The sequence below is a fragment of the Chrysemys picta genome, chromosome 3 (assembly GCF_011386835.1).
Source record: "Chrysemys picta bellii isolate R12L10 chromosome 3, ASM1138683v2, whole genome shotgun sequence".
NCBI lineage: Eukaryota > Metazoa > Chordata > Testudines > Emydidae > Chrysemys > Chrysemys picta.
The window spans coordinates 168481578-168495217 of record NC_088793.1 but is presented as its reverse complement, the minus strand read 5'-3'; the positions used below and the strand labels follow the sequence as shown (position 1 = coordinate 168495217).

Genomic DNA, 13640 nt, shown 5'->3' with positions numbered 1-13640 from the left:
AGGGGGGAAAATAGTGGCTGTCTGAAGCTTCTCAGTGGTTGTGCTGGTCCTATCCATTTTTAGTGGCAGTGCAAGAAATGACCTAAGGACTGCCAAAGTTTGGAGCCAATATAATGGATTTGTTCACTCCCCGCCCCCATAACTTTATAAAGAAGACGATAAATAAGGAATATAAGTAACTGAAAACAAGGGTCAAATAATGGGAAGTATCACGTAACCAGCCCTGTCTATAATAATTTCAGCAATGTAGTATGTAAAAATGGGGTGTCCTTTAATAAAACATATTCTTGGTTTACAGAGAGAGGAAGGGGACCAGTTTATAGTTCCTTAGCATTAATCAGAGAAATTACATGGAACTTTGAATCTGAAGTTGAATCATAATCATGTATCTCAGAAAAGAATCATTTAATAACCCTATTGTTCTGCTTTTATTAATCTGCTTCATTATGCAGACTGTTTTTTTTTTTTTAAAGACAAAATCTAATTTCTTTCACTGCTACCTTTCCTTATAGAACACCAAACATTTGTGCTTTGGGGGCAGTGCAGAATGTGTAACACCAGGTATTTTAGCAGTTTCAGTTGAGAGGTTTTATAAAGCTCCTTTGAGTCCTGAAAGAGATTGTCTCAGGTGGGATGAAGATCTGACTGCCAGCAGTTATGGTTCATGGAATCTGTATTGGAAACACATGGGAACACTAGGCAGTCCCTGCGGAGATATTGTCATGATACTGCCTGTGACCTTGTATCACTTTTTTTATTTCTTTGTGCTAGCTTTTTCTTAGAACTTGGGTGATCTGTAAATTGAAAATAAAGTTAGAAGCATTGATACTGCGGATGTAAGAAAAAGAAGGTGAATGTAATGAATTGGTCTTTTGAAAATGGCAGGTGAAGGGCAGGAAATGTAGTAGTAGTAATCATAATAAGAAAATGTGCTGCACAGGAATCATCACAGTTGAATAGGCCATTGATTCATCTTGTCTCTGAGAGTGCAACACATCAAATATTTAAGAATATCTTCAGTATACTTAATTGTGTAATAATGTAAAGGGGAAATGATGTTTTGTCTCCAGCTGAGGATCAGTTTCTGCCCTTAAGCATTCGGAATGATGGCCCTGGTAATTTGATCCTAGCTAGTGTAACTGTAACTGTAACTACTTGGCTTATTTGTATAAATACCACTGTGCAGGTGATCTGCAGGGACTACTTTTCTTCTAGGATTTTGGGAACCAGAGTAAGGTGTTACAGAAGATCTTGGGGTGTGTGGGGTATGTTAGTCATGGATCCCGCAGATTCATGGGGTTGGAAATCCTTGTGTTTCCATTAGACGGAATAATTTTGAAAGCATATGCGAGTTTTAGTCCCTTGTTCAGTTTGTCCACGAGAGAGAGAGGATCTAACCTCGTAAATATCTAGGATGGAATATATTTGCTAACTTGTTTGTGTAAATATGATGGATGCTAATAATGTAGAATGGAAAACAAGCCATAAACCTAATTATAATCAAGGAATATTTGAGTAACTAATTTACAGTCACATTTGTTCACTTCTAATTATTAGCCCCATGCCTTGCTGTGAATAGTTCACTGGACTTTTGTGTCATGTGATTCTTTAACTGACATGTCCTGTTCTAGAGACATGGACTTCAGTTTTCTTGTGATGCTTTGCAGGAAGAAATTATTTAAAAATTATTTAAAACAGTTGCACTAAACAGTCACACTAGTAGGAAGCTACATACTGTATTTGAGTTGAATGTTCACAGAAGAGCCAACGTTTAGATGCACTAGAAGAACATTTCTTTTACAATTTTTAAAGGGGTCTCTACTACTGTTGGGTTAAAGTGATTCTCAGTGCGACTCTCTCCATTTTTTGAGTTCAGATTTATAATGAGTAATGATATAAGCTTATGTGCATTGTTTAGATTTCAAATCATGTTAAATTATGTAAAAAGCAGCAAGAGGGTTCTTTTCACAGTTGGAATCACTTCAGTAGTTTCTTCTTAGCATCTTGTTGATGCTATTTTCAGCCTCAAACACTGCTTCAAGAAAGGCAGAGAGAGACAGAGACATCCAGACAAGCAACTTCAAGAGCTTCAAAGAACTGCTGATGCAAGCTGAACATGTCAGGAGAATGTTCTCAGTCTGGATGTTTACTACCCATACTACTGTCCTTATCTTAGAAACCCTGGAGCCCTCCTGAGAGACCACAGCAAAATCCATAAAACTCCAAGTTATGTTGCAGGATTTTAAACTGCCATTTCTTTTTTAAAATATATTTTATTGCCATTAATACATGCAAATTTAATTTTTTCAATATTTTAAGGCAAATAATATGGAAAAATAAAACTTTATTATTCTGATTATTATTTGTATTATGGTAACACAGAGAGACCCCGGTCAGGATGGGAGCTGTGTTGCGCTAGGTGCTGTATGTGTGTGTTTATAGGTGGATGTGAACCTTGCCCTGAAGAGGTTAAGCACTGATGCTATACCGATGTGTTTTAATATAAACCCATTCAACAATGCACTGTGAGAGTGCATGTGCAAATTGTCTTAGAACCTTTGAAGCTGATTACATTTTAGCTAACAAAACCAAAAGTTTCTTATTGTAGGTTTCTTGGTCTGCCAGTTTCCTGTGCATTTAAATTTACAGTCCTAACATAGTAATACAGTGTTTTGCATTGATTGTAAACACACTGAACAGATTTAAATGCACACACATTTATGTATATCTGCCTAGCTAGCTGCATACAGAAAAGTCTATAGATAGGCACAATAGGGCATATAATAATTGTAGTTAGAAAGTGCCCTCAGTGAAGTGCTTCTAGTGATACACCAGGAGCACTTCACTGAGGGCACTTTCTAACTACAAATAAGTTAAAATACAATCCTATTGAAATAATTAAGCAAACAATATTTGGTGTCATTAACAATGAAAAGGGGGTGTGGAGGGGAGAGTGGTCTGAATGTAATTAAAAATTAACACTGCTTTTTAGAGAGATTTAGAGTGGTAATTGCTCTTCATTTAGCCATGAGGCATAGCAGGGATCTGTGAGGCTTGCTAGTGACATGCCCTCCCCATTCCATAAGGATACACATCCCTCCTGTTAAAGGGGAGGATAAGGGGCAAAACTGTGAGAACATGCAGAGCTTCAAGAAAAGCCTGCTCCTTCTGTTGGATTTTCTCTGGGAGGAAAGCGCTGGGCCTAGTGATCTGTGTTTGGACAGATCCAAGTTTGGTTCCCTAGTTTCCTAGGCTGGCAGGCCTCATAGTGGTGTTGGAACAGTTTTTATAGTGGGGGTGGTGAGAGCCATTGAAAAAAACTGTAAACTCTGTATATTATGGAAACCACTTCAAGACTGGGGGTGCTGCTGTACCCCTAGTTCCAGCACTCCTGCCTTAGTCCTTGGTGGAGGAGAAAGCAACTCTTGCTTTTCTCTAGCTGTCCCATGGCTGATGCACAGTGCAACACTGATTGGCTCCTGAAGGAGCTGTTTCCAACTCTCTTCTTTGACTATTTTTGATAGTAGCAAATGGTGGAGGCAAAGAGTTATATACAAGAATCAATCTGTTGGGTGGGAGGTGGCAGTGGCACTGCTCACCTGCACATAGCACACTATAAAACAATGAGGGGAAAGAAATGTGGGCAGGGACACCGGGGCAATTCCTCTAAGCATATAAATAGTGCCAAATGATCTTTAATGTCCATGCAGAGCAGAGAATGCTTCAATGTTAACTTCTCATCTGAAAGGCCCTCACAGAAAAAACTGCGTGGAGCTCAAATTCTCTAACTTGAAGAAAGAAGCGATCAATTGATCCTATCAGAATTTAAACCTCTGGTTCCAGGAAGTCCTTGTATTTCACACCTGATATTTAGATCATTAGGCATTTTTAAAACTAAAGTTATATTACTTTTTGTAATATCAGTACTGTTCTCAGGTTGGTATTTTGTGTCTATTTATTTTTGCCATTAAAAACATACGGGTTTGTTAAGGTAAATGTCATGTTTTGGGGGGGCTGATTAATAATTTTTACTTCTATTATTTTAAATTGAAAGTCCCCCTCTCTCCCTTTCTTCCAGTACAAACCCTGGTGTCTTATGGCATACGGGATGGTGGCCTGCTGGTTTCTATTAGGAATCAATGGCTTGACAGTGATTTTGCTACATATAGCCATTTCATTTTCCGTGGCTCAGTTTCAGACAGCAGTCCTGACATGGCTGTGCTCACTACTTTTGTTAACAACTTTGCGCGTACCAGCCGTGGAAGAAGCAAAGGTAATTTTTTTAGTGTGATCAAAGTATGGTATTTATTTATCATGATCGTGGACAGCATTTTATTGCAAAACCCTTATCAGCAGAATCACTTTTAGTTTTGCCTAGGCAGAGATGGGCTCAAAAGAACTTTCTAGGTGCTAAGGTGCAGTAGGTGTTGGTACAGCCTTTGACTGTAGCATCTCATTTGGAAATGTTAATAACCTTGCTGAGAACTCCCTCTAGTGAGCTCTCTCTCATATGTATTGTCATGGTATGTTGTGGCCCTGAGTACTAAAAGATAACTAGATGCATAACAAGCTTGTTATTCTATAGAGTTTCATATTGGTGTAAACTGAGACGAGAACTGTGAGGCAGATAGAAGAGTCTTGTTCTCCATTGCAGCTTACTTGTTCTCTTTTAAACAATAGATGAAATCATTGAATGCAATAAACTGTACTGTATGCTCAAACTAATCTGATTTACCCACTTTCTTTAAGACCTGACTATATTTTAATTAAAACTGCTGTCTGTGGATTTCAAAACCATTTATCTACAGCTCTGCTTGCTTTTATTATTGTCATCATTATCTTCAAATTACCTTTTTATGATGCCTTTCCTCCCAAAGGATTCTAAAGAGCAGCTGAATTGATGAATGAAATGAGTGGTCTTACATATGAGGAGCATCTGGATTATTTAGTCCTGAGAGAAGGTTAAAAGGCAACACAAGTGAAGTACTTAAACTAGTCAAGGATTGTTATAAAATCAAGACTGAATAGCCTTTTGGAGATTGATGAACAAGCCAGAACTAAAGGTCATACAATTAGGTGCAGGAGGGAACATATTAAAAAAGAATTGAGGACCTTTTGCAGAGAGAGTGGTGAATAGGTGAAATGGGATTCTAGTTGAGATAGTAGACTCAAATAGTAAGAATAGAGCAAAAGTTGAATGACTATATGGAATTTAATAAATTAAAGAGGCATTATTCATTTTGGTGTTTGGAAGGAGCCAGATGCCTTTTCAGGGAGTCAAGAGGGAATTTTTTCTGATCATGCTTTCCCTTTCAGATGCCATCCCACACTTGAAAAGGGCCCAAGACCTGCTTCTATGCCTACATTGCACCAGTGGTTGACATAAAAAGTTAACATTTATAGTAGAGTGATTGTTTATACGTATTCAACTCTTGATGTGCATTGCCCCATGTGCCAGAGATCGCAGTCTTTTTGCCTGCTGACCAATGGCTGCGCCCTTCTCCCGCGGGCATGAAACGACAGAGTAGGGCCAACTTCCTCTGTTCCTTCTAACTGCCCTTGGCTGAAAGATGAAGGAATTGCCAGTGTCCTTATTCCACAGCCTAGTTTACCTAGTTTTTCTTGTAACTTCTGGATATGGTTAGTTGACAGCAGTAGTACTAGGGTTAACTTTTCATAGGTTTTAAGTTTAAACCTTTGTTTACAGTTAGGTTTCATCTGGGTAACTTTTAAAATAATTTTCTATCTCTGTGGCTGAACAGAATTCTCCTGGTTTCAGATATGGCCTTTATGCGATATGGCCATTCTCCTTAATGATGGCCATTCTAAAAGTTTGTTTTGTTTAGGTGAGGGTCCAATGCTCTATTTGTTTTTCAAATAGGCGAGAGAAGCTTGTTTGAAGCTATTCCCATTTGATAAATCTATGAGACTGGCCTCAGATTTGGGCATTCCCTGTGCCTTTGGAGCCGTCGTCTTCAAAAAATGCACTGGCACCTACAACCACTTGATTTTGTGCCTCTTCCACTTCTTCCACAGAGGCTCTGTCTCTGAAATCTTATCTGACAGGAGTAGCACACACCATCATTCCGCTGGGGAACATAAAAAGTGGCCACCTTCTCAGGCACCCTCTAAGAAAAGGAGACAGAAATCTTCTCATCAAGTCTCTGCTAATAGTCGTTCAAGGCATCAACATGGTCTTTTTTGACACCGTAAAGCACACTAGTACACATCCTTTGGTACTGTTGAAGGAATAGTCCCTTGTAGTTACCCACACTGATAATGCGGTACTCTGTAGCATACCTCAAGATATGGATTTTTCTGTCACTCCCTCTTCCACAGTCTAATGGCTATAACGGAAATTCTTCCAGATATTTAACTTCCTTTTAATCTGTTGCTCCTAGTTAGATCCCTTGCACAAACCCTAGACATTCCACTCTCTCTGGTGTTTACACCCTTTGAATACTTTAATTGGTTTTGCTTGTATTCAGTTTTTATTCATACGCTGGTTCCTCTAGACCAGTGGTTCTTAGCCTGGGGTGCAAGATGCCCTTCTGGGGGTGCGAGACATGCCAGATGTTTTTAGAAGGTAAATCATCAAAAACACAAATTAAGTACAGGCACGTAAGTACAACTACTTTATTTCATCAAACCTATGTATTTATTAACATTATACATTTTTTAATGATTAATGTAATATACAAACAAAAATATATCTAGGTTTAAGGGGTGTGAGAACATATTTTTTAGGTTTAAGGGGTGCAAGAACATATTTTGATTTTTGATAAGGGATGCGAGAACATATTTTGAGAACCAAAGGGGTGCAGGCTGCAGAAAAGGTTAAGAACCACTGCTCTAGACTCTTCATTTCTGTTGCTCTTTTCTGAATTCCCTCAAATTTGTCAACATCTTTCTGATACTGAGGCACTCAGCTCCTAATATGTTTGCATCACATCCATCAAGAGGATGATTACGCATATTACCTACCTAACCCTTTGTGTAAGAAGCCTACAGATTTTTTTGCAATGTGTAAAAATAAATAAATAAATATTTGAATGTGAACCCCTGCCTTCCACACCTCCAGTTGTTGGAATTTTTGTATTTAAGGTCTAGCTCAAAATCAGATTCAGCATGTCTGCTGCTTCTTGAAACATGGCATTATTCATGGGAAATAATGGGGGTTATCCCTTGTCATGTTGATTGGTGTTATATGAATAAAGCCCTGTGCGTCAAGATGAAATTATATGCCTTAATGTGTCAAGGTTATTTTGATGGAGCATAATATATGATAAACAAGTGCTCCACTAATACTCCAGTAAACACATCTCTACTTCAAGAGAGATGTAATCGCTCTAATTCAAAATGCTGATTTTTTTCATATCCCAGAGTTGCTTAGTCAAACTTGGCAGTTTCTCTTTCATGACTGTAGGTTTTTGAATTGGAAAATGAAGCCTATTGCTCTAACAGTTGGATTTATGCCAAAACAAGGGTAGCTAACCATCCTTTAACTGACTGGCATAGACTCAGTTTTGCTGTCTTCATCCTCTGCTTCCTTTCACTGGCTATATGGATTTTAAAGAAACTGTTCTTCGCTTGTGAACAGATTTATTTGTCCCATTATCCTCTCTCCAAAAGACACTTTTATTAGGACTGACAAATTCATTTCTCTTTGGTTCCAATGCATGGTGCAGCAGGACCGGATCTTATCAAATGGTGGGTGGGGAAGGTGGAGGGCTATTAAATCCACTACAGTATAGATGTTACCATCCAAACACAGTTCACTGACATGTGGGCATTCAACAAGTCTGTTAATTACGTTGAGAATTTCCTGCCCTTCGTCTCCATACATAACTCACCTTTGTGTCTCCCCTTCCCCGGTGCAGGAGAATGAAAGGAGCAGGCAGCTGCTGCTGCCACTGAGCCACCTTCCTGCTGCTCCACTAGCCCACGTGGGCTACAGCATTTCTGCTCTGCACAGGCAGGGAGCAGCCTCTGTCTGCAGGAACCAGCAAGCCCTGCAGCGGCCTCTGTTGGGGCGGCCAGAACTGCAGTCTTGTCATAACAGCTGAGGCTACCAACAGTGTCATCTAGCAGCTCCAGCGTCAGCTTTCCCTCAGCCTGAAACCCTGATATGCCAAGGAATTAAGTGTGAATAGTGCCTCCCCACTATGCGCTGGTGCCTCCCCAGGGAGCACACGCCATAGTTTTAGAATCTATATTAATTGCCCTTTATTGATGATGACCTAAGGACTAGTAAAGTGCCAGTAAGAATGCTGATTGTTTGATATCGAATCCCATCATGTTATAAACATTCTCTGTTTTGTTTTGCAGAGAGGGTGGTACGACACTGAAAATGAGTACTACTTGCTGCTCTTCACCCTGACTGTTCGCTGCCTCTACTACACTAGTTTCAGCCTTGAATACTGCTGGCATGGGTCTACCCAGAAGAGGTACCACTCATTTTTTTGGATGCTGGCATACATGTTCTACTATCCTGTGTTCCACAATGGACCCATTATGACCTTCAATGAATTTACTAAGCAGGTAACAGCACTTTTAAGATGTTACGGCTCTTGGTTTTCAGTACATCTAATGTGGACTGAGGGCTAAATCCTCTGAGGTGCTGCGTACTTCCTGCAAGGTTCCCAGCACCTTCACACATTACCTTTAATGTGGGGGTTGACAGCTCTGGGCACTTTGATAAATTGGCCAGAATGGGCCTGAAAGAAGGAAGACAAAAGCTTGAAAATTAGTTGGGGGTCCTGAGCTAAAACTACATATTATTAAACACCCTCTGAACTTCAGAAGATTTTGGTTCTGGATTCAGACTTTGAAGCTCAGGCCTATATCTTGAAAATAATATCTGAAAAGCTGCCAAACGAATTGGTGACCTCTTTCCAGCTGCCAGATGTATGTATTCAAGCTGTATTAAATTAAAAGGGGAAAGAGATTGTGTGGGTGTGAGTAGGTGGAGGTAGGGCAGATACTTTCATCTTTTGAGAGGTGGTGTTGTTAATTAGATGAACATTTTGGTTAGGCAGAGCCTAAAATTCTCTTTAATCCATTACTTCAGATGATTCTTCTGATAATGTATTTTAAAATGCACTTTGCAGACGAGTCTGAGTTAAAAGTTTCATTTACAGTTACCTACTTGAGAAAAAATTCTCATTGATGAGATTTTCAAACAGAAAATATTCTTAATGTTCGTGTATCTCCATCTTACCCTTTTTTGTATGGCTTGAAGTACATTGCATGCAGAAAGAGGGGAGCACTAAGAACACAAGCTTAGGTATTACCTGGTTACACATCAGCCATAGACTAATACTGAATTCACAAAAAACTAGTAATTAAAAACTGAGTATTGATTGAGTGACAGATTGAAGGAAAATGTCCAAATAGGTCTAAAAATCTAGTGATTGGGGTAAAGGTGGGCTAATTTAAACTCGGAGCCTTAGTTTTCCACATATATTTTTTATTATCTTCTGAATGAGACTGTGATGGCTTGGAGATATGACTATTCTAGTTCCTTTTTGAAATAGATACATATTTTTTCAATCGACTAGATACCTTAGAAAACCCACAGTGGAAACATAGTAGTTTTCATTGATGCATTTGGTGATTTCAGTGCCCAGTGTCCATAACTGAGTCTAATATAAAATTTTCTCCTTCCTGGCTGTTGTAAGGGACTTCTATTTCCATGTGGTCTTTAGAAAAACAAAGTAATTTAGTTGCTTTAAACATCTGGATCTGAATTTGACAACATCAAGGTATACAACAATGGCATAGAGACAGGTCAGTTTTGAGCATGTCAGTGAGGGAACTTTTGACAACAGTTCATAGATATCATTTCATTGTGGGTATCACAGGTGATACACCTTATTCAAATGAAAAATTACCAGAAGATGAATAAATTGCTCTTTATCATTTTCAGTTTTTCTTGCATGGTAACAGCTCCATCCATCCCCATTGTGTTTCTAACATGCCCATCATCATAGTATCTAAGTGCTGAACAAAAATACAGCCCTACTGTCTTCCATACAAAGATGGGAATTCCAATATTGTTATTTTCCTGAACAGCAGATAAAAGTGTAAGAGATATTTTGATGCTTGGACTCAGTTCAAGCTTATGCACTGAACAAAGCCAAGTTGAAAGTCAGCTAGAAAATTATACGTAAATAAGAATGAAAGAATTTTCAGTATTAGTCCCCAGAAAATTTGTGATTCTTATCCTTATCCTGAACCAGATGTTTAAGTTTTGTAAAGCCAAAATTACAGGAAAGTCTTGGAGGTGCCAGATTTGGGGGTCTTAAGATAGAGAACATTCTTAATGTAGTCATGTTTTCTGGGCACTCTACCATATGTAGCATATGAAAAATGATAAGAAAAGGTAAACCCTGCCCACCATCCCACACAGGTGCAGTGGAAACAGAAATTATAGGGTCATCATGTGTATATGAGTGATAAAATATTCCTTCAGCTGTTTGCAAATCCTTCATTTTGTTGCATTGAATGTGTCATAGCTGGCAGTTGATGAGTATTCATTGGACCACATTTTCCCCTGACGCTGATTTGAAAGCCGCTGATAAATAGTTTAAACAACTATTTCCAAACTTTTGAAAGCTGAGACCTTCTTTTAAAAAAAATGAACCTAGTCATGTGCCTGAAACATTGCCATGTGTTGTTAAAGGTCATTTCACCTTAATTTATACATCTCCTACATCTCCCTGGCTAGTCTTTTATGCCCCCCCTCTCCCAGGGGACTCTGCTGTAATTCTTCATGATATGATTCTTTCTCTCCTTTCTTATGCTTTGATGAGCAGTGAAATAACTAACAATGTTGACATGTAAATGATCATCATTGGGATATCAGTTACTATCCATTCAAATAAATGGTACAGTTTAAACCTCAGAGCTGCTGTTTCAGGTGGTCTACAAATTCATGCAGATGTCTCTGCGTTGATTACACTTGTTTCACAGTTTGAAGCTTTCCTTTGAAACCATAACAGGTAAAGGCTAATTTTTAATTAAAATGAAAGCTGAGACTCTGGAGAACAATTGAGCATCTAGTTTGGCTAATCATTCACACCTCTCACTTTGGGAAATGCAGGATATTGCTACCTGGACTTGAATAGTAACAAGACAGAGACTTTCACCTCTAGGCAACCACTTCAGATAAAAGCCTAGATTGGTAGTAAGCAAAAGTCATTAGTTGGCTCAGTGGTGTCCTTTGACTCTCTGGTAGCTTACGTGAAATGAGTGGATGACCTCAGTCCAGTTCTCTGAATGGCTAGGAGCCCACACCACAGAAATCGTCACCACTGTTGGCACCAATTGGTATCCTAGTTAAGTCTCAGTAGAAATGCCATAAAGGCAGTAGTACTCTCACAGCCTGGCAATATCAAGTCACATTGGTGATATGGCCTGGGTGAGCTTACACTTTTGCTGTGTGTGTGCATGCTGTATCTGATCTCCTGATAGGCATAGACTTCAGCTTTCAGTGCTATCAATCAGCTCCTTTAATAAACACTATTGCAAATAAACATTTCTACCTGAGGCACTTGGTGTGTAGGTGTACTGTGAGGGACTGATAATTTCAAGGTACAAGGCATGTGCAATAGTAGCACAGACATACCAGCTGGTCACTAAATACAGCAATGAGATATGCTTTGCAGTTAAAATTTTATAAAAGTCAAGATACTTACAGTGTATGGGTATTGCATCAATGAAAAGTCAACTTGTGACACACCAGGATACCGAACAGAGGCAAGAACATGGTCTAGCATAGATATAGTTCTGAATGTGTAATTGCTGTGCAGCTCAAAGGAAGATAAGATAATAAAATAGCCTCCACCAGCAATAGAGCAGATGGAACCTCAAAGCAGCATGTACTCTCAGAAAACTAATTTAGTCCTGTGTGGAATGTTTAATGCTTGGTTTGAAAGAAAATACTAGGGATTGCCTCTGTGTTCTTGTAACTCCATAACTGTAAGCAACATGCATGGATCTCTCCAAGTGAGTGCCATTGTAACCAGCTAGACACTAGCCCCACGCTTTACTTAGGGATGTGGTTAACTTTTGGTGACTGGCTTGTACTTCTGATAGTCCTCCACCGCCCACCTGTCTAAAATGAATTTTTTCATGTTAGAGTGAACATGGGAAGGCTCAGTGACAGGAAGAGATACGCTTATCACCTGGTGCAGTGGAGAAAAAGATTCCCTTACTAAAGAAATACATGATGAAAATACAGTTAACAAAAGTAGAATACGTTACACTTTTAAGAATTAGTAGAAGTGAACTATATTTGTCTATAGCGAAATCTGTACATGGGCTAGCCAACATGAGCTAGCTTGAATCCAGCTAGTGCAGGTAATGATAGCAGTGAAGACAGTGCTGCACAACCTTCAGAGCAGGCTCGCGGGAAAAGGATGTACCCAGGGTCCATGCCAGCCTTGAACTACCCACACTGACGCCTGCACTGTGGTGTCTTCGCTGCTATTGTTATTTGTGCTAGTTGGGTTCAAGCTAGCATGGGTAGGCTAGCCTGTGCACAGCTTTGTTTTCTTTTCTGTGCGTATGTCCAACATTTGGACACTCATTTTCCATTAGGATGAATAGGAATCTGGTGTCCAGTTCCCCTTTGTGGCTTTGAATAGAAAAATCAACGCACACACTGATACTGCATTGAACCGTGACTGACAGAAGTGCCAGAGGAATTAAAGGGGCCGAGTCAAGTGATTTATCAGTACTTTGAAGAAACTTGGTCTCTTCAAACTACTCACTGCCAGTGAGATGTCATTAAGGGAGATGAGTCAGAAGGGCAATAGCATCTGGAAAGCTCATTGAAAGATGTAACAAGTCATCAGGTAATTTTCTAGACTTCACTAAGAACAAGCCAATCAATTGTGCCTCTATAAAGCCCTTTTCAGGAGAAGAACAAAACTGGTGGGAAGAAAATTCAAATGAATACAGTATTTACCTTTTAAGGTTAGCTTAGATGAAGACTGAAGAAATATTTCCTTATTATATATCATTATATAGCTCCAAAAGCATGCTAATCGCTTCAAAGAAAACACCGCTGCCACAAACAGACCTAAATTTTAGGCATGAGACAATGAGTCGGGGAGAGACAAACAGTAAAGGAGGATGCTGGTTACTGTAATATGATCGCATTTGAAGTATGCATATCTTGGTGGTTCTGCAAGATTTGACTTTTAAACAAAATTTAAAAAGGAAGATAAGGTTATTAAATAATTCATATTATTGACTCCCTTGCAGGTGTTGCAGAAGAAGTGCATTTGTTGGAGTGACTTAAATGAGGAGAGGGTAGTGACTTGGCAGAATATAGAGGGGCATCTGAATGATAATTAATTAGCAATTTTCAGTAGCTCTATCTGGGTGCATGAGGTATGAAGTATGTTTATTGCTTTTATCATAAAAAGAAGAATGGCAGAAACTCTTTATTAATCTTGGGAGTGAGAAGAATGTTGCTGTTTAACATGCTGGAAAACGGAGTTGCAGAAAATGAAAAATAGCAAAACTATTCTATGGCAAAGAGCTTTCAGTAATAATGCTTTTACTTTGTTATAATTGCTTTGCAAAAATGGGATAGTTTGACCTTTTATTAATAGTAGCCTGCGCCTGGC

General features: G+C 39.1%; 1 protein-coding gene across 8 annotated transcripts in view; it reads left to right on the top strand.

Annotated features, from left to right (window-relative positions):
* The window catches only part of HHAT (hedgehog acyltransferase), a 354454-nt gene that overhangs the window by 36892 nt on the left and 303922 nt on the right, over positions 1 to 13640 (top strand). For all 8 annotated transcript variants that reach the window (XM_024101211.3, XM_005301226.4, XM_024101209.3 and 5 more), the window contains exons 5-6: positions 4079 to 4273; positions 8329 to 8541. In XM_024101211.3, coding sequence (XP_023956979.2) covers positions 4079 to 4273; positions 8329 to 8541 — 408 coding nt within the window. The remainder of the gene's footprint in view (positions 1 to 4078; positions 4274 to 8328; positions 8542 to 13640) is intronic.